At 44.6% G+C, this 26,189-nt stretch overlaps 1 protein-coding gene across 2 annotated transcripts; it reads right to left on the bottom strand.

Moving 5' to 3' along the window:
- Positions 1 to 1,801: 1,801 nt before the first annotated feature.
- SRPX2 (sushi repeat containing protein X-linked 2) lies at positions 1,802 to 26,189 on the bottom strand. Of its 2 annotated transcripts, none has more exons than XM_082377305.1 (11): positions 24,993 to 26,189; positions 23,078 to 23,160; positions 18,696 to 18,776; positions 10,716 to 10,907; positions 8,428 to 8,604; positions 8,024 to 8,150; positions 7,743 to 7,864; positions 6,471 to 6,650; positions 5,264 to 5,397; positions 2,867 to 2,988; positions 1,802 to 2,334 (listed from the first exon to the last, which is right to left on the bottom strand). In XM_082377305.1, exons 2-11 carry the CDS (start codon positions 23,157 to 23,159, stop codon positions 2,154 to 2,156), a joined length of 1,398 nt encoding a protein of 465 aa, XP_082233431.1. In that variant the 5' UTR covers position 23,160; positions 24,993 to 26,189; the 3' UTR covers positions 1,802 to 2,153. The 2 variants fall into 2 exon arrangements, with proteins under 2 accessions (XP_082233431.1, XP_082233430.1); XM_082377304.1 differs by having other exon boundaries at positions 23,078 to 23,310; positions 24,993 to 26,186.

The raw sequence follows: 26,189 nt of genomic DNA, 5'->3' as shown, positions 1-26,189 counted from the left end.
AAACTTGACGGAAAGAAAGAAAGATTGATTTGTCTTGACTACTCAATAAAATGAAACAAAACAAAAGCTTCTCAATTTTTTTAAGCTAGAGGAGCATTTATATGCGAGAGTCAGGCCCAGGTGGGAACTCTGCTTGAGAGGCAGTGGGCCTCCTCGTGTTATCACTTGGGCCTTTGACCCTCTGGCGTGCCCTGGCTTGCCACGTGAAGTGTTAGTGATAAAGACAAGGAAGGGCATTCATTTTGCCTGATGTGCAATCTTTGCCTCTGGAACCACAGACCCTGTCTGATGGGAGATTTTCCACATTAACTCATTGTATTTTGCCTTCTGCCCATAACTTGCTTCCTGCCTTTCAGAGCTCCTGTATTTCCCTGGAGGGAAGGGGGAGAAGGGACCTTTGTGCTCCAAGTTTGATCATTTCCTCCATGTCCCATTCCACCCAGAAACTGCCTTTTAATTTTGCATTTTACAAATGAGATTTCCACTAACCGCCCAGTATAACAGCTTCTCTGTGACTCACTACTACCCCATAGGTCCTGGGCTCTCGATTTCCATCCCATCACTCTGCTTGGGAGAGTGTTTTCTTGGGTTGAGAGCTTTTCTTTTCCCTCTTTCCTCCTGGGCACACTCTGAGTGTTCTGTCTGAGTGGGATTACAGAAGATAAAACCTTTGTCCTTGTTTAGAGCTGTCAGCTGTCTTTAAATGAAAAGTAGAAAAAGAAGTAGAGGCAGTATAACATCGTGTTTAGGAACACTGACTCTGGAGCCAGCCTGCTGGGGTTTAAATCCCGACTCTGCCACTTCTGAGCTGTGTGATCTTAGGCAAGTTGCCTAACCTCCCTGTGCTTCCATCCCTGCATCTGTGAAATGGGACTCATAACAGGACCTACCTTACAGGGTTCTTGTGAAGAGTTCAGTCAATCGAGAGTGCTTAGAACAGCACCTGGCACATAGTGAGTGCTCGAGCATTTTAGCTCTGCCTCTCCACCTAGCCTGCTTCCTTCTCCCCTCTAATTTCCCACCAGTGACCCCCTGGGGAAAGTGGAAGGTGAATGGCTGCTGAGTCTTAACCATGACACTGGGTTCCAAGAGAGTAGAAAAGAAGGTTCCCAGCAGCCTGGGGAAGAGCGCTTTTCTTTCAAACACTGCTGCACGCTTGAGTGCGGCCAAAGCCAGAGCAGGCAGTCTTGAGTGTGGCTCTGCTTCCCAAGAGCTCAAATAGCCCACATTTCCTTGCAGGCCTGGCCCTTAAGGCTAGCCTTTGTGCTGCTGTAGCTCTCACCTGCTCTGTGCCCATCTCTTCAAAGTGGGTGTCTGAGTAAGTTAATACATGAGGCTGAGGATGTCTTTTTTCCTTCTCCCTGATTTAGTTTCTAGTTGGTGGTTCTGAGGTTTCCTAGATCACAAGCTGGGGGCTTCTCTGAGGAGGGGGCAGCATTGGCTCCCTTTTTGCTCTGAGAACTGGAGGCTCAGTAAGGAGAGAGACTGTTGCCCATGAGCTAGTTGGAGGGGCAGGAGAAAGCCTTCTTTGGCCTGATTTTTCTTCCCAAGCTCCCTCCCCCTGCAGCAGTTTGCTAACTCTTAGGTGAAGCGATGGCTAACAGAACACTGGTGGCCCAATACCCTAAAAAGGGAAAGGACAAACAAGTTCAAGAATGTTTTGGCGCTCCCCCCACCTCCAATCACACACTTAACCTGTAAGTAAGATCAGCCACACTTGCTGGTGTCCTGGTTGTCTGTTGTGATGGTGCTGCCCTCTGCTGTCACCTCAGGGTAGAGAAACCATTTAAAACACAGCCGGTTGGTGAATGAATTTAGAGATTTACTTATCTGGAAGACTTTGGAGAGCTGGGCAGAAGCCCGGGTTAGGAAAGCAAGACCTTCTGTCCACAACCTGCTGCCCAGGACCTGCCCTCAGTCCCTCCCTAGCTTCTTATGCCCCTCCAGTGCTACCTAAAGCAGAGACTTGCTTAAGGAAACTATTCCACAGCCGTAAAAAGGTGCCTGGGAATGTCCCAGGATCAGGGAACCTCACCCACCTCAGAGTCCTGTCCCCTAGAGCTGTGGAAAAGCATTTTCTCCTTTTATTAGGCCCCAGTTTCGGCTGACTATGGGACCTTTCCCCTTGACCTCAACCATACCCTGGCTCAAGTTCACTCGCATATGTCCCTTTGCATCCGGCGCTGGATCAGCTCCTGGTTGCTCAGTAGATAGTCATCAATGAACGTGAAGATTTCCTCGGGAGTGACAGGTTCCATGTAGCGTTCCCGGTCAATTCCCTGCTTGTCAATCAACACCATGTTGAAGTAGGAGCGAGTGAGGCGCTGAAATTGCCTAGAGAGAAGAGCCCAGGGAGGTCTGAGACCTTGTCTTGGCGTCATCCCACCAGGCTCTACTACCCTCTGACCTTTCACAGCTCCACTGATGGACTAATTTTTAAGCAGGGGGCCTGTGAGGCAAACACAGCTTGGTAATAACAGATTTCAGTGCCTAAAATGTGTTTTGCTCCTTTGGAGACTGAGGGCAAAGGGATAAGGCCATAAGGCAACAGGATCAGAGGCTTATCTGAGTCATGTTTGGGTCTGTGTCTCAGCCCTGGCTGTGCTTCAGAGTCACCTGAGGTGCCTCCTGAAAGCACAGTCCTGAGGTGGTTTGGGGTGGTCATCTGTATTTTAAGCACTGCCCAACCCCCAATTTAATTCTGACACCCTGCCACTCTCTGATCTTACCTAATACATCCAAAGAGTTCAAACACAAGGAATTCCCCAAGAGACTAGTGTCTGCTGATTGTCCCACAACCCTCCTGTGGCCAATGTCCTGCCTAGAGTTTCCGCCCAGCCCTTCCCTGTGGCCTCGCAGCCTGGACCTGAGCTCCTCGATGATGCTGGCTGACAGCTGTTGCTCCCGGATGCGCCCCACTTCCTGAGGTGGCTGCCCCACCAGCTCAATGATGCTCACGTGCCGCAGGTCCAGTCCGCAGATGGATTGCTGCGAGGGGAGAGAAGAAGGTTTTCTGGAATAGGCTATCAGACTCAAACCTAAGGCTACTTAGCTGATTCCTCCTGGGACCACGTCGAGGCAGTGTGGGAAAGGAGGGGCTTCATCCCCAACCATCACATCAGGGGGTCTACGACCTCTTCCCTCTGTCGTTCCTGAAGCACTTGCCCTAACAGTCTTTCCTTTATTCTAATGAAGCGTGGGACACTGGTTACACCATGTGGGGTAGAAAAGAGAAATGTAATTGATAAATTGCAGGCACATCATCTCTCCTTGCTTAGTTTTGCATAGGTTTTTAAATACATAGGTTCTTTTTTAAATTGAGATATTATTTGACATATAACATTATATTAGTTTCAGGTGTACAATATAATGATTTGATATTTGTCTATGTTGCAAAATGATCGCCACAATAAGTCTAGTTAACATTCATCACCACACATAGTCCCAATTTTTTTTTCTTGCAATGAGAACTGTTAAGATCTACTTTCTTAGCAATTTTCAAACATACGATATAACTATAGTCACCGTGCTGTACATCACATCCCCAGGACTTATTTATTTTATAACTGGAAGCTACATAGGTTCTTAATGGATAGCTATTGTGATAGGATAACAATGACTATTGTTCATCGAACACACATACCTAATGCTTCGCGGGAATAATTGAATTTAATCCTCACAACACCCCTAACAGGGTAGGTGGTATCATTCTTATTCTGTAGAGGAGAAAGTAACTTGCCCCCATTTGCATGACAATAAGATGCTAAGCCAAAATTCAAAATGAGGGCCGAGGCTGCCTGCCCCAAGTGTGTGCTCCTTACCACTAGGCTACATGGCCATGGCCTTCTCTCAGTCTCCAGAATTTCTCCAAAATGGCGCCAGTGCTCTTTCCGTTACCCTTTCTCGTGCGTTCCTCTGCACTGGGCAGGACACCCTGTAACCCTACCCCGGCTCTTGGCCCTGCCTCATCCAGCAGGGGCGCCTCTTAGCCAGTTACCTGGGGGGAGGTTTAAAGCAGCAGCGAGCACTGCCGGGTGCCCACCCCTTGTTTAATCTTTGGGCTACTCCTCTAGACCTGGCCCTCAAAGCCACAGTCCTCCCTGGCTGGTTTCTGTTCTTGTTCTTGCTTTCTGCTCAAGCTGAGGTATTGCCTTTGTCTGCCTTTTTGGGATCCCTGGAGGAACTAGGTCCTTTTTGATCTAGATACCCAGGGTCATTCTCTTGATACAGCTGCTTTCATCCTGGGCCTCTGAATACTGACTTGGCAACTTGTAAGGTTCAACTTTTAGAAACCCCCTAAATAACTTCTTCTTTTACCTGGATATCCAGCCCCTTTCAGCTTATCAGAGCTGGTTCTCCAAGTCTTGTCAGCATAACTTGAATTCTCTTCAAGAGCCTAGTCTATTCCTTATTTTTATCATTATATTATTTTTCTCTTTTTTATTGAGGTATAGTTGATTTACAATATATAAGTTTCAGGTGTACAACATAGTGATAGAATCTGGTCTATTCCTTTCACAAGTCCCAATGGTCAGATCTATTCTGTCCTTTCCACTTCTCCTTCCCCCACAAGTGGCTTTAACTAGATATCTGGTAGAATGTTAAAAATCCTCACGCAATTCCCTCATATTACTTTGCAATATCACAACACTTTTCCTTCTCGTCTGCTATCAGTCGTGGTTAAGAGCACAGATCCTGGAGTCAGACTGCCTAGGTTCGGTCCCGGCTTGGCCACTTACTAGCTAGTGATTTTGGGCAAATCATTAACCGCTCTATACCTCAGTTTCCTTACCTAAAAAATGGGGATAGTAATGGTACCTATTTCATAAGGTTGCTGTGAGAATTAAGTGAATATGTGTAAAGCACATACTTGTATACCTGGTCCTTATATAGCACTTACTGTCTGTCTGTTAGTGCTATTATTCCTTGGAAACACAAACATAATTAATTCCCCACATTTACATTTGATCATACATCTTACAAGTCTCTCCAGAGTGTTTTGCCACACAGCCTTCTCATGCTTCACCAAGCCTCCTGTAACCCACCATTCCAGTGACCTCACTGTCTTTTCAGTGAAAACAGCAGTTTTTAAAATGTGCTCAATTTGTCTGCAGTAAAACTGATCAAATGTTGTCCACAGAGTCTGAGGAAGTAGTGTTTGTGCTGCAGAAAGAGCAAGTCTTTGAGAAGAGGTAGGGGAGTAACGGAGTGGGGTAGGGGGAATGCCAAGAAGCTAAGCCCTGATTAGAGGAGTGGCTCTCACCTGTAGCATAGAGATCTGCATTTTATAATATCGGTTGGAGGGATCAGGAGCTGAGATGATGAGGAGTCGCCGTTTCTCATAGAACTGATCCAGAAGGCCAGCCGCCGAGTTGACATTGACATTAATCTTCATAGCTAGGGCAGAAGCACATGGCCAGTCAGAGTATGGCCTGCTCCTTCATCCCAGCATGGATAACAGCATCCTGAGGTGTTCCAGCCTTTCGGGTTAACCTTTTTTTGGTTGTTTCTCCCTTTCTTTCTTTCTTTTTTTAAACATCTTTATTGGAGTATAATTGCTTTACAATGGTCTGTTAGTTTCTGCTGTATCACAAAGTGAATCAGCTATACATATACATATATCCCCATATCTCCTCCCTCTTGTGTCTCCCTCGCACCCTCCCTATCCCACCCCTCTAGGTGGTCACAAAACACCCAGCTGATCTCCCTGTGCTATGCGGCTGCTTCCCACTAGCTATCTGTTTTACGTTTGGTAGTGTATATATGTCCATGCCACTCTCTCACGTTGTCACAGCTTACCCTTCCCCGTCCCCATATCCTCAAGTCCATTCTCTAGTAGGTCTGTGTCTTTATTCCTGTCTTACCCCTAGGTTCTTCATGACCTTTTTTTTTTTCTTAGATTCAATATATATATATATATATATATATCCCCTTCTCTTTTTTTTTTAACATCTTTATTGGAGTATAATTGCTTTACAATGGTGTGTTAGTTTCTGCTTTATAACAAAGTGAATCAGCTATACATGTACATATATCCCCATATCACCTCCCTCTTGTGTCTCCCTCCCACCCTCCCTATCCCACCCCTCTAGGTGGTCACAAAACACCCAGCTGATCTCCCTGTGCTATGTGGCTGCTTCCCACTAGCTATCTATTTTACATTTGGTAGTATATATAAGTCCATGCCACTCTCTCACTTCGTCCCAGCTTACCCTTCCCCCTCCCCGTGTCCTCAAGTCCATTCTCTACTTTCCTTGGGGGAAATCCTCAAAGAACACTTGGAGATTTTAAACACTTTTTCTTGGAGGTGGAGTATGCTAAGGGGGAACACTGGCCCTGAAGCATCTCAGAATCCCCCATTCCCACATCAGACACATTGCTCTTGGCCCCTGAGTCATAGACATTGGGAGATCCCCCCAAAGTAGTCCTGATCAATATGTGCACTCTCCCCATTTCCTAGTTTCACTCACGAGCACAGATAGGTGGTGATCCTGACCACTGGCGGCTGGATTGGCAGACCCGGGAGGGGGTCCCTTGGCGCTCATACCCTCCATCACAGTGGTATTCACAGGTGGCACCATAGTTGTCCCCCGCTGAGGTGCAGGTGAGGTAACCATGCTGTGGTGGTTTCAGAGTTGGGCAGCGTCTCACTATCAGGGAGGAGTTCAAGTTAGGGGCTATGTTATCTCTTTTAGAAAAAAAAAAGGCTAAGAGGATGCCTATCCTGGGTTTGCTAGATCAGCAGACCCAGAATGATCAGAATGAATGACTTGTCTGTGTTTCCCATGACCAAAGCTAGAGCCAGAATTTTCCTTCCTTACGGAATTAAATCTGAAATGTAGACAAAGGTGTTCATAAAATGTGGAAGCACAGGTGAGTATACATATTGTCATCAAAAGACTATCAATCTGTAAAAAGAAATTGCCATTTTTGGTTTCAGACTTTGGGGACACCTCGCATAAAGATGACTACCTTACAAATTACTTTTAATATCAAAAAGAAATTGGAGGAGACTGAAATATCCATCAGTGGGAGAAGTGTTAAGCAAAGTATGATATATTCTTAGAAGTAGATTATTATACTGTCATTAAAATACTTCTGAAGAAACTTTAAAGAACATGAGAAAATTATTTGTGTTATAATGAAAAGTAAAAAAGGGTGACAGAAGATTGGATATGCAGTATGATCTCAATTATATATTTTTTAAAGTATGTGTGAATAAAAGACTGGAAGGAAAATACCAAAAGGTTAACAACAATTGCCTCTGGATGATGATAGAGTAATAGGTTTTTTTCCCTTTATATATTTCTTTAGTTCCCATATGTTCAACAGTGAGCATGAATTAATTTTATGATGAAAACAAAACAAAACAAAAAGCAAGAATCGGGCAGCCAACACCACCAATTTCAGCAGAGGAGGAAGATGGAGAATGAAGGCTGATTAGCTTTAATCATTAATTTGAAGGCCAAGAAAAGAAATGGATAAGAGTACCTTTGTGGATTTTATGTAGATTTAGGAGAGTGAGAAAGTCTTGCTGGGAAACAGAGTTTCTGAAACATGTGTATGCACATGTCATGCAGGCTTCCTGAGTGACCTGTTTAGTGAACTTATTTTTCCCATCTCCCAATATATATGCAGTGTCTGTTTCAGGCATAGAGAGGAGAGGGTTGTGATGGGCATCTGGAGGGTAAGGGAAGAGCAGGAATAATAAGCAATGCAGAAATGGAAGGCTTCTTTCTAACCTTGTACTTTTACAATGAACTTGCAGCTGGCCCGATTGTAGGCTCGGTCGTAGGCAGTATAACGAATCACGTGCTCTCCTTCGGGAAAGTGAGAGCTAGGCTCAGGGCCCCGAAGTGTCACCCTGCATGGGACAAAGTGAGAGAGCCACTGAGGAAAGTGACTCTTAGAACTGGGGTCTGGGGCACATTATCACTGTACCCTCAGTCTGTGCGGTTCAGTGGGGGCAGCCTGAGTGCCTGGGAGAAGCTGGTGGGAAGCATAGGACGCATCCATTACTCACCTGGTGATGGTGCCATCAGCAGAATCTTTCACCAGGGGTGGGTCCCAGTATACTCGAGCAGTCAATTTCTCTGGCTCTGCCATCTTCTCACGGGAGTGGGGACAACGGATCTTGGGGGGATCTATGTCTGCCAAGGTCAGAAATCAAGTGCTGACTCGTGGGTCCCCTGCCTTCCCTTGAGGGAACCCATAGAAACAATACCACACCACTGGGTAGGTAAAAGATGCACTCTCAGTTCAAGATGCTCAACAAAACTGGGGAGGCCCAGCTCCACGGGAAGTGATCACTTTGTTAAGCTCATGCCCAGGGTACCACCCTTGCAGCGAGCAGGAATGCCTTCTGTGGTGGACCTAATGCCAGGCTGGCTCTTTGCAGCAGGACAGCTGGGAGCGACCAGCATTTACCTACACATACGGGCTCGCCTCCACTCCATCGCCCATCTTCCATGCAGATTCGGCTGCGGTCACCTTCCAGGTGGTAGCCACTGGAACAGCTGTAGTCACAGCGAGAGTCAAGAAGTACGCCATTTGTGCATGTGTAGGTGCCACTCGTGATTAATGGCAATGCGTGGCATCTCATCTCTAAGAGAGAATGAAGTGGCAAGTTCAGTGGCCTGTGGGGTTATGTGGAGGTGATGCCTGGGCATCTAGCACAGGGAGAATCGTATCGGAAACAGCAGAAAATACAGAAAATCCTACACCAAACTGCCCTGACATTTTTGTGCCTGATTGCCTCTTTTTCCTAATTGCCTTCTTATTTTGATATTATGAAGTATGGTACTGCTCTTGGTGGGTGGGGGTGGGGGGTGCTGGTCTCAAAGAAGCAAATTACTCATCCAAGTGCATGGATTTGAGAAACGCACCTGAGTTTGGATCCCAGCTCCACCACTTACTAGCTCTGTGACCTGAGCAAGTTACCTCATCTCTCCAAGCCTCAGTGTTTTCGTCACTAAAATGTGTATACCATGAAGTAGGATTGTTGTGCCGATTAAAGAGGCAATGCATATAAACCTCTGGGCTTATTCAGAGCCTCAGCAGCTGATAATTTTCCTCTCTTCTTCCTCAAATGCTAGACGCCCTTGAACAAATTTAAGGCTCCTTTTTTGAGTATAATGTTGGTACTACCACAAGCACTCCTCAGCTGAGGCTCACTTACAGGCAGGCTAGCCCTCTGTGACAGTGAGAATACAAGTCAGGCCAGTGCCTGGAGGGCCAGCTTTGGTGGCATTTGCTTAAAGACGAGTCCGTGTGCTTTAGACATCACGTGTGCCAGAAGCGGAGACAGCTCCCATGAATTGATTGTGAGCCTGTGCTTGCCAAAGTCTAGTTTGAAATACCTGACACCTGAAAGAAGTAGGCCAGCCATATCTTCCTTTAGGTTGTCTAAGTTCTAACCCTCCTTAACTTCAATTATTGGAGCTTTGAATAAAGATTCTATGAGCTATGTTTGTTTTGCTTCTTGGTCAAACCAGACTTGAGGATGATTGCCTTTTATTTTTTCCAGTCTCCTTTATATAAAGACCTAGTCAAAAATGACCTCCTTGAAATCAGGCCCAAAAAAATGGTTTGTCTTTTCAGCTGAATTTGTTTTCTTAGTATTATATGACAGTGAAAATGATAGATCCAAAGTGTTTGCCCTTGTGTCTCTTATGAGGAAGGACACAGCCAGATTCAGTGTTTAAATATAGTAATTACCTCATTCTAGGCACCTGGAAATATGTACATCTCCATTTTTTTAAACTGGTTTTATGTTCATTTGTAGACTTATTTTAAGTTTTATGTTCATTGTAGACTTATTTGTAAGGCCAATTCAAATTCATTTTGGAAATGATGGTGTCTAAGTCCTAAAACAAATGCATTACAGTCACCTAGAGGGGCGTGGTAGCTTCCCTCTTTCTGGCTATCAAGCTTCTCTACAGCATCTTCTCCGACCAGCCCCATTTCTCTCTGAATGCTCGGCATTCTGCATCCCCTTACACTCCATTCACGTGCACACATTTGTGTTTCCATCCCATTAGTCTATAAGCAGCCTGGTAACTGAGGAATTGGCTCCTGAAGTGACCAATACAGGGCCCCGCACACATGGGTGTTCTACAAATGGCATTCAGTGATGGACATAGGGACAGACGAAGCTCAGCTGCCAAAATGGGGTAGGCTGTAGGGCTTGAATAAGAGGTAGGGATTTGGGAGCTGAGGGGGACATGATGTGAAACGTGCGTATTAGCACGCCCACATTCCAGCCTTAGGGATTCTTCTTGACTTTCAGAAGAAAATGAAGACTAGTGGATGTCTTATAGTTTCACTGCCAAGGCCTTCTAAGGCCTTAGGTCAGGAAGTACAGCAGTTTACCACAAGTGGGAATGAGTCTGAGACCACATATGCTCAGAGCTCCAGAGGAAGGCCCAAGTCTACATCGGGCCCCAGGCGTAAGCCCTCCATGCACTCCTCGACCTCCTAAGCCAGAAAGGCTGGTTGCTACTTAATGACCCTATTGCTTGACCAATAACTACAGGGAGAGGAAATGAGCTAGAATGTTAGGATGGGGAAAGACCCTGGTGGAAGCCTGTGGAAAATTCTCAATTTGCACTTGACAGAGGTCAGAGTAACACCTCCAGGCATATACCCTGGGTGGCTGGCCAGCCAGCCTCTCTCACACGCACATATCAACACATGCACGCACAGACACCACTTACGCCTGCAGTAGGCAGTTCCAGACCAACGGCGGTTTGGCAGGCATTGCACCGACCTCCGTCCAATCAGTCGAAAGCCCCGGTCACAGGAGAGCTCACAGCGAGTGCCCAGGCTGCTGTGATAATTTCCTCCTCTCGGTGAGTAGCATGTGGCTTCTCCATCCTGGATATTTAATGTATAACACCATCGGGGGACTGTAGCAATAGAAGAAAAGTAAGCTAGAAGTACAGTAATCAAGACAGCGTGGTATTGGTGAAAGGACAGACACATAGATCAATGGAACAGAACAGAGAGCCCAGAAACAGACTCACACAAATATACTGAAATGATTTTTGACAAAGGTACAAAAGCAATTTAATAGAGGAAAGATAACTTTTTGAACAAACAATGCTGGAGCAATTGAACTTCCATAGGCCAAAAAAAAAAAAAAAGGAAAAGCAAAGCAAAGAACCTCGACCTAAGTGTCTCATACCTTAAACAAAAATTAACTCAAAATGGCTCATGGACTTCAGAGAAAAAAGTAAAATTATAAAACTTTTAGAAAAAAATAGGAGAAAAATCTTTAGGATTTAGGGCTAGGCAAAGAGGTCTTAGACATGATACCAAAAGCACAATTCATAGAAGAAAAAAAATCAAGAAACTGAACCTTGTCAAAGTTAAAAACTTTTGTTCTGTGGAAAGCACTGTTGATAGATGAAAGACAAACCACAAACTGAGGGAAAATATTTGCAAACCATATATCGGACAAATGACTAGTATCTAGACTATATAAAGAACTTGGAAAACTCAACAGTAAAAAGAGCAAACAATCCAGTTAGAATATGAGCTTTAGATATGAATGGATATGCCACTGAAGAGGATATAGTGATGGCAAATAAGCACATGAAAAGATGTTCAGCATCATTAGTCATTAGAGAAATGCTAAATCAAAACTACAAAAAGATACCATTATACACCCGTTGGGATGACTAAACTTAAAAAAAATTGGCAATTCTAAGTGTTGGTGAAGATGGAGAGAAACTAGAACTCTCATACATCGCTGGGGGAAATACAAAATGATGCAGCTACTTTGGGAAATTATTTGGTAGTTTCTTAGAAAGGTAAATGTACACTTGACAGGTGACTCCACAGTCCCACTTTAGGTATTTACCCAAGTGAAATAAAAACCCGTGTTCATACAAAATCCTGTACACAATGTTTAAAGTATTCTATTCATAATTGTCAAGCACTGGAAACAGCTCAAATGTCCTTCTGAGGGTGAATGTTTAAACTAACTTGGACGAATCTCCAATGTAGTTTGTGAAATGAAAGAAGCCAGAATCAAAAGGCTGCAGGCTGTAGGATTCCATGTATGTGACATTCTGGATAAGGCAGAAATATTGGGATAGATCAATGATTGCCAGAGATCAGGGGTAGAGGGGTGGATAACCTCAAAGGGGCAGCCCTGGGCAAATTTTTGGTACTGTGGTACTGGTGACCTGACTCTTTGCATTTGTCAAAACACCAAAAAGAGTGAATCTTTACAGTGTGTACATTTACAATAACTGTTAAAAATAACACAAAGATGTAAGCTAGAGAGAGGAAGGGAATGCCATGTCAAAGTAGGCTGCTTAGGAATGAAAGTCCGATCCCAGTTCAGTACTGAGCACAAAAGGTAATAAGGCTGTTAAATCATAAAGCTATCATAAAGATGCCTCATCTGCTACACAAAATAAATGACTCTTCAGTGGGTTCAGATTTTAAAGGGGAACGTATAAACAAGCAGAGGGCCACCTGCCCAAGGATGCATACATAGGCTGACACAGATTTCTTAGCCTGGGGCTGGGAAGGCTAAAGCCCCGTATGAGCTAATTTGGTTCCCAAATACTAAGAGACAAAAAAAGGGGGGCTTTGAAAAAAAACTCAACAGGAGCTAAAGGAACAAAGAAAGGCTAGAGCCTCTGTTTGAGGGCAGCTGGAGAATGGAGACAGATGACAGTGAGAAAACTAGCCTTTAAGCCACAACAGCCTTGTGGCTTCTAGCATTAGCTTTGAGCCTGTGGCTGTGACACACAGCTGCCATCTGGAGACACCATCTCCAAATGACAGAAAATCTCTTAAGCACTACAGTTGCAGAGCTGTTGATTATATGGTCACAACACATATCATCAAGACTTTACATTCGAGGCCGGGACCTCAACAATCACTCTCGTCCTATTTTTCACCCATATTCTGTCAAGGAAAATACACATAAAATTGGAATGGATAGAACAAGCAAGCAATAGTAAAGGGAAATATATACCTCAGGATAAATGCTGAGACAGTAATAGAGGGTCTAGCTATTGTAAATAAGTCCAATTTTGCTGGCCTTGAGGAATACTGGCATAAAGAGAACATGTCAGATTTGTGATTACCAGAGGCAGGGGGTGGGGGGAGGGGGAACTGGATGAAGATGGTCAAAAGGTACAAACTTCCAGTTATAAGATAAATAAGTGCTAGGGATGTAATGTACAACATGATAAATACAATGAACAGTGCCGTGTGTTATATGTGAAAGTTGTTATGAGAGTAAATCCTGAGTTCTCATCACAACGAAAAGTATTTTTTTCTATTTCCTTAATGCTGTATCTATACGAGATGATGGATGGTCACTAAACTTATTGTGATAATCATTTCATGATGTATGTAAGTCAAATCATTATGCTGTACACCTGGAACTTATACAGTGTTGTATGTCAATTATATCTCAATAAAACTGGAAGAAAAAAAAAAAAAGACTTGAACCACGAGGCACAGCAGTTGACCAAAAGAAAAAAAAAAAAGAACATGTTGGAAGGCTGGAAAGAGCAAAAACACTACCCCAATTTTCTTTTTTTCCAGATTTATTGAGGTATAATCAACACATAAAATCGTATATATTGAAGGTGAACAATGTGATGTTTTAATATATGTATACATTGTGAAATGATTACTGCAATCAAGTTCATTAACACATCCATCACCTCACATAGTTACCATTTTTTTTGTAGTGAGAACACTTTAGATGTACTCTTAGTAGATTTCCACTATGAAACATAGAATTATTAACTATAGTCACCATGCTGTACATTAGAGCCCCAGAAGGAAGAAGAAGGCAGCCTCTGGGAACTATAGCCTGGTGAGACTGACAGCACTGATAGCAAAGTGTTCTAGAATAGTTAAACATAGGCTTATGAGCAGTTAGGAGAAGAAGTGGTGATCTCCAAGTGACCCCAAAAACAAGTAATTCAAGACTGACCTTGTTTCCTTTTTGGGTATGGTCACCAGACTAGTAGAGCAGGGGAAATGGTAGGTACCTTATGTGGAAGTCAGTGAGGCATGTGCCAATGCCTTTCATGCCATTGATCTGGATGAGATGAAGAAATACATCCACATAGGAGAGGTGACAGTACAGTTATGGAGATTCATAACTGGCTGAACAAAAGAGTACTGATGGGAAATTGAAACTAAGAACGTGGTAGGAAAATTGTTAGTCATTATGGAGTAGCTATGGTGTGCTAGTCACCATGCTTTATATTTTCATTTTCCCATCATCTCATATAGTTCTCCCGATAGCTCTGTTAGGTACAATATGTAGATGTTTATCCCTATTTTGCAGATGAGGAAGTAACTTGCCCAGGATCCCTCAGCAAGTAAGGGACAGAGCTGGGATTTGAATCCCAGGTTTGTCTGGCTCTAAAAGCCATTTTTTTTCTAACTACAATATCTGTCATTGCAGCATGTTAGGCTGCTGTTTTGAAGTATACATTTACATTTTTGATTAGGTACTATAGCCATATGTTTCAAAACCCCAAAAGTATAAAAAGTTATGCAGTAAAATTCTCCCTCCCACCCCTGCTCCCACACCTACCCCCACTAAGTCCCCCCATCAGGAAACACTGTTAATAGTTTCTTTACACATATAAAGCAAATCTTATTTTCCCCTCCACTTTATCACATATTACATCCACTGTTCCCACCAATGCTTTTTAAAATAAACTTAACAATGTGTTTTAGAGGTCTTCCCCTATCACTCCAGAGCAAGCATGAAATGTATTTAAATGAAATAACATTTATAAAATACATAGCACAGTGACTGGCACATAATACATGTTTGTCCAGGGTCAAAACTGCTGGAAAGTGGAGGAGCTGGGATTTGAATTCAGGCCTGTGGCCTCTGCGATCCACGTTATCTCTTTCTAGAGATTATAAAGAAAACAATGTGCTGCCAACAGGATTGAAAGCGCCTTCTTCGTGATTACCTTCAGATAACTCAGGCAGAGTTACCAGCTTGCCCGGAGCTGTAGAAATCTGGGAGCAAGTGGTGGCCCAGAGGATTGGGACATACCTCAGAGAAGGGTTTCTGACTCCAAGCTGGGAGTCAGTTTAAGGGAATGAAAGAAAGTTCAAGATTAGTGAAAATGGTACCAAAGTACATGTGCACTTTGCTCTAAAATATTGATCTGCTTTTTACTGGTTAACTCTTGTTTTTGTTTTTTTTTAAACCTTCTTTGCAAAAAAAAAAAAAAAAAAAAAGGGTTACCTTTTTTATGAAAGAGATGATAGAATAAAATAAGCATGGCTTTGAAGTCAGACAGACCTGGGCTTAAATTCCTGCTCTGCCACCCCTGAGCTCTATGATTCTCTAAACTGAACTTCCCTGAGCTTAGTTTCCTGATCTGTAAAGTGGGGATAATAAACCAGTTTCATAGGACTGTTTTGAGAATCAAATAAAAATGCGTGTGTAAAATATATGTAGTCCTGGGAATGGGAATGATATTCCCTGAATCAGTGTCTGGGTTTGAGCCACTGGCTCATCCCGTCTCAAGCAACAAAACGCTGCTGCCATCTGGAGATGCCAAATTACAAAGTCTCTTAAGCACTACGGTTGTAGAGCTGTGGATTATGAGGTCACAAGACCTTACAAGGAATGCTGGGGCCTCAGGTTGTACTTTCCTCGCCACCCCTCCCCCCTCAACATAGATAACCGTACTGAATTAGTTTTATGCCCTGAGACTACGTCCCAAAGATAGCCATGAGACACTTGACCCCAAGGCCAAAGGCCACCATGTGGCTTATTTTTTTAATGGATTTATACACATTTAAAAATAATCAATGAGGCAGATTAATATTAATCATAGGGCTGTTGGACCCTCCCTCCCGAAAGTACCTTCTGCACCTGTTGCTTTTTCCTACCTACTTCTCCCATTTACAGTCTCCTACAATCTGGCTTCTGCTCCCAGAATGCCAAACAGCCAGTAAACATTTCTTGAGCATCTACTTTTGACATAGCTCTATGGGGTGTCATATGTGGCTCCTTCTGTTAAATAGGTAACTATTTTGTTGAGGGTAATAAAAAGTAAACCAAAGAGGCAGTACATAATGAATGCCGAACGAGTGGTCCAGACAATAAACATTTATTTCAGAAGAGGTATACAGTAGGTACTCAACAAATAGTCATTGCATAAATGAATGAAAGAATGAATGGATGAGGGAGAGTTCAGCGTGGGCCAAAGCAGTTAGGGAACAGAGTAGAGCTCCACTAATCTGGCTACTCATAGATTTCATGTGGGGAGAAGGGGTAATGAGTTGTTAGGCCAGGCAGCTAGACTGAGACCAAATTCTGTTAGAAATGATCACAGTGGGCCACTAGGTTTGGGGAAGGGAGAAACATGAGTCAGAGAATCCAGTTAGGAGGCAATTGTCATTATCAATGTGTGAGGTAGTAAAAGTTTTAATCCCATGGATTAATAAACAAATGACAATTCTTGGTGAATGACTGGTGAGAGGTGATGAGGAAAAGGGGCTATTAAAGGTGATGGGGGCTATTAAAGGTGCCATTAAGGTATTTTTAAGAGAATGATGGTATCCTTATCAAAAGTCTGAAGGCCAGATGTCAAACCTTTTTCAGGGAAGTGGAAAGAATTTAGTTTTCGATATCTCCAAATTTAAGTGTCCAGCAGCAATTGGAGATGTAGTCCAGAAGCTCAGGGGACAGGTCAGGGTCACTCAAAGTTCAGATCCATGCCTCACGCTCCCTCTTGTCACCACTGGAGAACCCATCTCCTTTCTTGGCTTCAGCTACGGCCAGATTAGTGAAATGTCGTGCAGCCCAAGGAAGGGGGCGAGGTGAGAAGAGAGGTATGGTGTTCACTGTTACTGAGAGATGGGGGAGGTTGAGCTCAAGAAGGGGCCATATGATTTGGGCTTGGGGAGAGAATTGTGATTGATCTTCAAGGGCTGTCACTTCAGCATGGAAATCTGTGGGTGAGTGGGAAAGAGACTGTAGGGAGTTGGGGAGTTAGTTAGCAGGTGCTGGGACAGAGAGGCAGTGGGTGTGGACAATTTGGCAGTGAGAAGATAGGTAGAAGGTAGCTAGAAAGGAGCAGAGAGGAACCCCAAACTCCGATCATTTGTCTATTGAAACTGTTTTCTCAGAGGTCACCATTTACCTTCTTCTTGCCAAATATATTGTTTATACCCTCAATTTGTTTCTTTCCAATATTTGACACAGTAGATCTCTTATCCCGTCCCCTTCCTTAAAATTCTCTTCCCTCGTGGCTTCTGTAATTTGATAGGTGCTACCTCAGTCTCCTCCTACATGGCTGACCACTAATGATCTCTTTTTTTCTTGTTGGTTCCTCTTCTCCTGCTCACATTCGTAGATGTCTTCTAAGGCTCTGACCTTGGCCCTCTGCTTCCTCAGACAGCTCATCCATCTAAGCTAACGACTTGACTCACAAAGCTCCATCTTTCTACTCCGCACTGTCTATAGGGTACAAACCACTTTTCTTTTCTAACCTTGTCTCTGTGAGAGGGGTCTTACAGTTCTCCCAGGTGTTCAGACTGGATGCTTTCAGAGAGTCGTTTGTTTCTTAACCTCTTGGTACATCAAATCTGTACTAGGTCTTGTCATCTCTTTCTTTGAGACATCTCTGGGGCTCATCCTTGCTCTCCATTTCTTTTCCACTAGCCTCAATCATCTCTAACCAACATCACTGTTACTGATTCCTGGAGAATCTCCCTGACCCAGGCTCTACCCCTCCCAAACTCCTACTTTCTGTCCACAGTAATGAGGTTGATATTCTGAAATTACTATTTACAATCTCACTACCCTCTGCAAAACATATGATGACTCCTTATAACTTCTAGCACAACAGCTAAACTCTTCAGCATGGCTTGCAAAGCACAGAAACAAAGAATCTTAGAAGTGGAAGGGATATCAGACATTGCGTGGTCTAAATTTCCTTCTAATGCAGGAATCGCTATTCAGCATTTTTCACAGATAGTCCTCCTGCCTCTCCTTAGAAGGGTCCCTAGATCATGGAGCCTTTCCAAATTTGGTCTCACTCTTTATATTTAACTTTATCTCCTACTACTCCCTCCACATCCCATCTCCTCTAGTCAGGCTGGATTCTTCCTAGCTCCTTCCTCTTACACGTTTGTTCTTACCTCTATATCTGTGGCCATCTGCTTTGCTGAAGGCCCTCCCATCCCCTTTCCAGTTCTCAAATCCACACATCATTCAAGGCCTAGTCTAAATGTCATCTTTCATGACCCCTCCCCTGACTTCTTTTTCTTAACTCCTGTTGCATTTACTGCTAGCACAGAGTTTCACGCTTACTTGCCCTATGCCTGCTAATTTTATTGCGCCCTCACCCATATCCCCCAGCAGAATGTAAGCTTCTTGAGGGGGACAAAACACTACCTTAGATTTTATATCACCCAAGGCTTTTGTTACACAGGATTAGGCATACAGTAGGTACTCAGTCAATACTTAATTATAGATGGGTAACCTTAATTCCAGAGAGGTGAGATCACACAGCAAGTCGGTAACCAAATTCATGACTGGAAACCACAGCCCCTGCTTCCCTGAGCTGCAACTTTGGCACAAGTGAGCCAAGCTGGGTGAAGATGCTTCAGGCAGGGCCTAGGCCTTAGGCCAGATAAGGCCCTTCCTGAGCCTGAGAAGCAGTGAGGATTACCTCGGTAGTCTAGGGCAGGGGCCTGTGGGACCTCTTCAGCATATACTTCATTGTAGCTTTCATCTGGGTAGTAGCCTGAACCTAGAATGAAGAATATATCAAGATGACATATTGGTTTCTTACACAAGTCCTTCCCAACCTTTTCCCCTTTCCAACTTGGTCCCTTTCTGAGGACATGACACTCCATAGGTGGGGAGCTAGGTGGTTATTTAGTGGGGAAAATCCTGCCTTGTGAAGCAGCAGAACTATTGCGGGCAAACGTCCACACCTCAGGTGCACAGAGGGTGAACTCATGTTGGGGCAGAGGTGGGTGGCTTACTGGTAGCACTAGAAGCCTCCATTCAAAAGAAAAAAAATCAAAATTCTTGACCAGCCATCAATTCTGCCCATCTGGACTAGAAACGACCCATTTCCTTGATGTAACACATGAGTTTTGGTGAGACGCTGATGACCAGGCTCTGAGGATGGACAGTTGTTGTCCCAGGTAGGAGGAGAACATAGAGCCTGAACAAGGGTCTTTCCACTAGTGATGAGCCGTCTCACAATCCTCAGAGGGAAATAATTCCTCAAGCTCCCACCAGCCCACAGGGCACCAGCCTTTTGCCACCTGGTTGCCAGGGCTAGGGGTGGCATGCGAAGGCAAAGAGGGAGGGCTCAAAAGGCGAGGGGGCACGAGAAGAGTTTCACTTCCTGAGCAGTTTGTCCTGCTTTGGAGAGATATCTAGTTCCTCTAGTCAGCAGGAGCCTTAGTAGGGGGCTGCTGAGCTAGAGAACATTCCACAACCACCCCCATCCCGTTAAGTGGGCCACTCCCCGGTGGAGGCCAGTCTACGGCTGTCCGGGAGACTAAACAGTGCGTTCCACCAGACGGCAGGAAATGGGTCATGAATACGAACTCATTGGTATACAACTTGGTCCTTTCCGGAGGGAAGTTGCCGGAAGCTCTCTTTCCAGCCTCCCAGAGCCCTAAAGCACACACAGGAATAGAGCAGCCAGCCGTGCTGGAGTCAGAAGACAATTCTGCATTCCCAGGAGAGGGTGTGCTTCCAGGACAGGGCTGGGTTTTAGTGCTGAAGTCCTTTGGCCTGTGTCAACACTCCGCCCACAAGCTCGCCTGCCTCCTCTCTGCGCAGAGGCACAAGACCCCCTGCACTCAAGGGTGGAGTGCAGCGCAGATGATGAGGCTCTTCCAGTCCCCACAGGCTTAGGCTGCGGGTTGGGGGTGTTGGGAAACCAGTCCAGCTTGATGAACAAGCGAATGAATCAAACTGAAAGTTTGCCTTATGAAATCATGTCCTCGTTGGTTTGCCCTCATTCCAGAGGAAAGAGTTCATTTTTTCTGCTTCCCTTTATTTTTTCCTGGTTTCCCATTTCGCGTCTTCTCCTGGATTTCCTTTATTTCTCCTTAGGCCTCCTCTCCCTTGCTCCCTCTTTCCCCACCTGGGAAATTTCTTTGTTGGGGGGGGCTGGGAAACAGAATTCTTGTCAGCTGTTTCAGTTTAGTATCAAAGCCTTACAGCGCCTGTAAACAGGAGGACAGATGTGCACGATTCTCTAAACGCTTTGGTCCTCCTACCCTTGTTCCAGAGCTTGCTTGTGAAGAAATGGCCAGCAGGGAGCAAGCCTCTGTTTACCAGAAGAGCAGACAGGAGTGTCCAAGGCCTGTGGCTGGATAACAACAGCCACAATAACAACAACGACGGCTAACATCACTCAACACCTACTCTGGGTTCAGCGCGTTACATGCGTCATCTCATTAGATCACCCTAACATCTCAGTGAGGTAAACACCCATATTGCTTTCATATACAGTTGAGGTAACAGGCTCAGAGGAATTCAGGGAGTAGCCCAAGTTCTCCCAGCTAGTAAGGAGCAGAATGGGCATTCCAGCCCAGGGCGGTTTGATCCCCTCGAGACCAAACTCAGACACTCCACTAAAGATGGCGGTAGGGGAGAGCTTTGGACAACGCCCAACAGGGATAAAAATCCAAAATCTTTCTCGCAATTCAGCCTTTTTTCACTCTATGTATGCCGGATCGAAGGCCACCAAGCATTTCACATCATTCCAGAATTACAGGGGATGTGGGAAAGCTGAGGGGAAGACTCAGTCAGATAATTACAGTCTTCACCAGGATACAGAGGTGGCTGGCCCAGTGCCAAGTCTGCTTTGTGACAGGAATAAGTTGGGGCCACCTTACCACTTTAAGCCTTTCCATTTCCCCTCTTTGCCTGTCTTTGGGTATTTTTTGGCAAATATTGAGATACTGAGATGAGATAAGGGAAACCAGAGGGTCCCCCCTTCCCACCTTGTTCTATCTGCTTGTCCCTCTTCAGCCCTGGTTGGGAGAGCTTTGGGCAGCATTCCTTGGTTCCTTTATGCTGATCAGTGGTTACTCTGTCTGTTACTGGGTTCCTCCAACTTCCATAGTACAGTCAGACCCTCTAAGCACTACCCTTCACAAAAGTGTGGTTGCAAATGTAACTGATAGTTGATGACAATTTTAAGATCCCCCCCTAATGCTTGGATTATGATAAGAAATACTGTCTGACTTCCTGAACTGCACAGATATGCCAATATGCACTTTTAACACACGGTTGGCTTGATTTATATTCTTAACGCTTCCCACCCCCTGCTGATTATTCTTGGATCCTTTTTCTGATTAGCCAGGAATCCACACTTGGCTGCTTTCCTTGTACTATTCCCATTGGAGGACAAGGCTATAGTCATGAACAAAACAGTGCTGAATGAATAGAGAGTGGGGAGGAGCTAGTGATGTAGGGGAGGATTATTGGGAAATTTCCAAATTTCTCTCATCACGTAGCCTCCTAAGAAAAGAGAAAGGCAGAATGAGTGGGTTTGCAGGGCTGTCAGAGACCTCACCAGCCTGGGCTCCTGAGAAGGAGTGATGACCATAGTGATTCTTGTGAGAAGTGGGGAGTAGCCACCTTTGCAAACAGCCCTTTGAGAGTTTCAAATGAATCCAAGTCTTTAAAAAACTGCACTGTCCTTAAGACTCCAACAGCTCAGGCTTCCACCTTGGGAAAGGTCAAGGCCTTTGTGTGCCATGAGGTTTCTTATAGTTATTCAAAATGGGACTTGAGCCATCTAACCTCCACTCCATAGTCTCATGGTCTTTGGCCGGATTTTGGTCTCATGTACTTGAACTGAAGCTGGGGGGAGGTTGGGGAGGACGGCTGCACATGGTATCTCCTGGGGACTTGGGGCTCCTTTAACCCCAAGCAGTGTGCACTCTGCCAAGGGCTTGACTTGAATTTCTTCATCTCAGTGTCAGCCCTTATGCTTCACCCCCTACAGAGCCAGGTTAAGCCAAGGAGGGGAAGAAGTGCGCATATTTGTTTGAAAGCTTGATGCAGCTGTTCCAAACAGAGCTACTGCCAGAAGCCTCCACCAGGAGCTAAGGGCATGTGGAAAATTTTAGCTACAATGACCGCAGCTGTGATGGAAGCAGTTTCTTATTTACTCATCTCTGGATGTTTTTCTAACTCCATTAGTTGGGTCTGTCTCTTGCCCCTACTCCCCCCAGCCCCTGTGAAGGCAGACGCTGCAGGCCACAGAATATTCTTAGCACTTGGAATGCCAGCTGGGTCCCATCAAGAACCCCTGTCTGGCACCTCATTATCCTTCCTTCATTCCTCCCCTTCCCCTCTCCCATCTCCTCGCTGGGTCTGTTCTCTTGAGCTCCCTATGTCTCCCCAGGGGCAAAGGATGAAACACTCAGGGATCTAGAAATGCCCATCCCTTCCGAAATAAGAAACAAGCCAGAAGAAACTGAGGGATTCCTGTTTAAGAGAATGTGGTCTGAATTGTCATTAACAATCCTTGGCAGAAAAGGGCTATAAAAATCTCATCCTATAAACAAGGTCTGGGAGGGGAGAGAGAAAGAGAGAGAAAGTAAGTGGAGAAGCAGGTAGGATAGTGGCCGCAAAAGCCATGTTGACCAACCTTATTTTTTAATATTTATTTATATTTATTATATTTATGAAGTATAGTTGATGTATAATATTATATAAATTACAGGTGTACAATATAGTGATTCACAATTTTTAAAGATTATACTCCATTTATAGTTATGATAAAATATTTGCCATATTCCCTGTGTAGTACAAATAAGCTACAAGGATATATTGACCAACGTCATTTTTATGCTGGTGCAGCCTGTTTTCAAAAATCTCTTATCAGTTTGCCTCAAAAACCTCCCTCGGTAGCCTTTTGCAATGTTTAACCATCTTTGTTGTTGAGGATAGTTCTTCTCTGTATCTAATTTAAGTGTCTCCTATTGCGGTCTAACCCTTCCCTTCTCTAACACTTGCTCTGAGCCCTGCCCTTCCTGGAAATAATGGGCAATAGCTCCTAGAGCTTACCTGCATACCATGTTGGCATCACTGCTGGAGTGAGGAAGAGCAGCAGAGAGAGAGCTCCTCTTCGAGTTAGTTGAACGGCCATCCTTGAAAGGGGGAGAAGGGGGAGTGGGAGGGTGGTTTAGGGAGACAAGAATAGAGGTATGTGGTCAGAAGCGCCAGGGCAAAGGAGGATGACTTTCAGAAATCAGCCATCAATGAACTTCCAAAAGTGAGAGAAAGCAGAAATGCAGGATCTGCAAGGAAGAAGAGAGATTTTTAAATTAATGAATGCCTGTTATATGGTCTCCCTTGTAAGGATCTTCCACTTTACAGAGTAACAACACTCTGTTAATTTTGGTTTTTTCCTCCCAGGAGGAAGAGGACATAAAACAACCAGTTGTCAATTGACCCTGGTGATATCTGATGCCAATGTTCCATGGTCCAAGTTACAGAGAGGGACAGTGAGGTACCAAGACCAGGAAAAGGCCAACATTAAGTCATATAGAACCAAGAGGGAATCCTGCAATCTAAAGGCACCAGTTGATGGTTTTATCCACTTAACTAGTACTTCCTAACCACAAATCTGGGAAAGTGTTAGCATATATGGACTAAGAACTTGAACTCTAGAGTTACACAGATCTGCATGTGTATCCAATTCTGTCCCTATTAGCTATGGGGCTTTGGACAAATTCCTTACCTTCTCTGAGCCTCAGTTTCCTCATCTATAAAATGGGAATAATAATAGTATCTACCTTACAGAATAGACTATTGCCTGGCACACAGGGAAGCAATCCATGTATATTAGATATTATTATTACCAACTCCATCTTGAACAGGACTGGATGTCTCCTTTCTGCAGTCTCTCAGTCGGTGACTATACCCTGGCTCTGTTCTTAGCTTTGGGTTTTGAGGCTTAGTGGTTTAGTAGTGGCTTCTGGCTTTCAAGTCCAGCCTAACCTTCTAGTTTTACCCTGCTGAGCCAGCAGGAAGTCAGTGGGGTTGGAAAGAACCTACTGAGGTACGTGAGGAGAGGGTAAGCAAGCTCCCACTGCCCTCTTACTTCCCGTCCTGTCCTCACTCTAATGGGATGAGAGTTGTGTGGTTCCCAGTAAGCAAATACTTCATAAATGACAGTATTAAAACTTGCTACCCATTGGTATAAACTGGCCGCTGGACCTCTCAGCAAGCACCCACAGGCTTTCAATGAAATACCATGCTCGGGGGAGGTGTCAGTCCCAGAAATGGAGGAACAAAAAGATGGCAGATTCTGGCCAGCCTCCCTAAGGGGCGTGAGAAGTCCAAGAATGGCAAAAATTCACTTTCCAGTTCATTACTCCCTGGCTTCAGATTTTGTCTAGAGAGTGGCAAGGAAGCAGGATAGAGAAGAAGTAAGAGCAAGCGGGGGAGGCAAGGAAAGTGGAAAGATGTGGAAAGGAAGCTTAGCAAGAAAAGACAATCTGCCAGAGCTGAAGGCAAGTGATAAAAGCAGAAAGAGGGAATGAAAGGATGAGAGAGAGGAGATTCAAGAAGATTCAGGAAAATGAACAGCTAGATGCCCTAATCATCGACCCCTCTCCCACATGCAGCTTCCATCCAGTTCCTTGGTTTGGGAGCAGGGGCTTTCCTTTGCAGACCCAGTGCTCTGAGTCTGTGACCCCTTCCCTGCCCACCTTCTCCCCAATCTCAGACTGAAAACTTGATTCACCACCGGGGTCAGCCATACCTCTGCTATGGGCCGGGAAGGTAGTGGGAACTTGTGTCTGCAGCCAGGTCACGGCTCAAATGGAAAGCAGCATGTGGTCCAGTTTCATAAAAGAACTTCTTCCTTCCCCCACCCCACCTCCAAGCCATTTTGCCCAAGTCCTGGGTCTCGTTACCCTCCCGGGTTGTGAAATGGGGGTAGTGTGGTGTGGACGGATGAAGCAGCAGATCTTACCTGTTGTACGGTTTTTTTGTGTTCTCCCTCTCTCCTTCTCTTTCTCTTTCTCCTTCCTCTCTGCTTCTCTCATCAGTCGGAAAAACTTCTACTTTTTTACATTCCTAGAACGAGTGGCTCCTGGTCTGTCCGGGCCTCCGGGATTCTGTTAACACTGCCCAGATGTTAGGACATCAGCATCTGCCAAAAGTTTCCTTAAAGCTATATTATCCCCAAAGCTATAGCTGTTCCTCCCTCAGAAAAGAGTTTTAGAGAGGCGGGGGAGAAGGAACTCAAGGATGAGAGGAGCTCAATCCGTCTGCTGCAGAGCAGAGGAAAGTGTGAATGGCGCTGGCCCCAAGCCTGTGAGTATAGTAATGACTAACAGGCTGGCTAAAGGGCTTCCAGAGATGTGGTGCACTGAAGAACCCTTTTGTTTTTTTTTTTAAATGACTCAGCATGACCTCAGGATTGAATGAAAAGGAATTCCACAAACTCCTAGGAGAGGGGAAGAGTGGAGCTGATTTTGACATTCCCTGCAGATTTCCCCTGTAATTCCTTAGTACTCTCCATCCCCAAGTTGCCCTGCCATCCCTATGCACAGGGTCAGATCCACTTGGAAACCCTCTCTGATGACCTAACTCCTATGGACTTCAGTTTCTGATAAGATTATGTTGCTGACAAAAAATACCATGCACTTCTAGCCTGCAGAATCAAAACTGATTTCCTGTAATAAGAGTGGAGAGAAAGCATGCTTAGAGAAGCTTTAGGGGAAGGTTGTTTAAGCCAATTGAGATGATCTATCTGTGCATGGCAAGGTTATAGCCATTGCTAAGCTGTTTCCCGATGATCTCTTGTGGAGGGCTGTGTTTCTCTTCACTAAGCAAGCTTTGTTCACTTTAGTATCTGATAATGAGACTGTTCTACCACAGTGCAGAACAGCTCCTGATACTTTCCCTCCCCTTACAGTTTCATTTCCATCCTTTTAAATGCACTGTCCTGGAAGAAATGTTTTTAGCTGCTGTAGAAATGATTTCTTCCTTGTGTGTGTAAGCAAATTGGTACCCCCTTCTCAGTTATGAAGGGAAGAATTGTGTTTACAATAATAAAAAGTTCATTAGCAAGCCCATTTCATTTCCCATCCACCGATCAAAAATATGTAATGAGTGTTTACCATGTGTTCAACAGTGTGATCATTGTATAAAGAAGGCAAAGACG

This window comes from Balaenoptera borealis (genome assembly GCF_965194805.1).
Source record: "Balaenoptera borealis genome assembly, chromosome: X".
NCBI lineage: Eukaryota > Metazoa > Chordata > Mammalia > Artiodactyla > Balaenopteridae > Balaenoptera > Balaenoptera borealis.
This window is presented reverse-complemented; position numbering and strand designations above follow the sequence as displayed.

Excerpts from the sequence above, each read along its gene's own strand:
- SRPX2 (XM_082377305.1), bottom strand. The coding sequence starts at position 23,159 with ATGGCCGTTCAACTAACTCGAAGAGGAGCTCTCTCTCTGCTGCTCTTC. Across the intron at positions 7,865-8,023 it reads GCTGATGGCACCATCACCAG|GGTGACACTTCGGGGCCCTG; the intron begins GTGAGTAATGGA and ends TGTCCCATGCAG. Across the intron at positions 6,651-7,742 it reads GTTCATTGTAAAAGTACAAG|TGAGACGCTGCCCAACTCTG; the intron begins GTTAGAAAGAAG and ends CCTCCCTGATAG.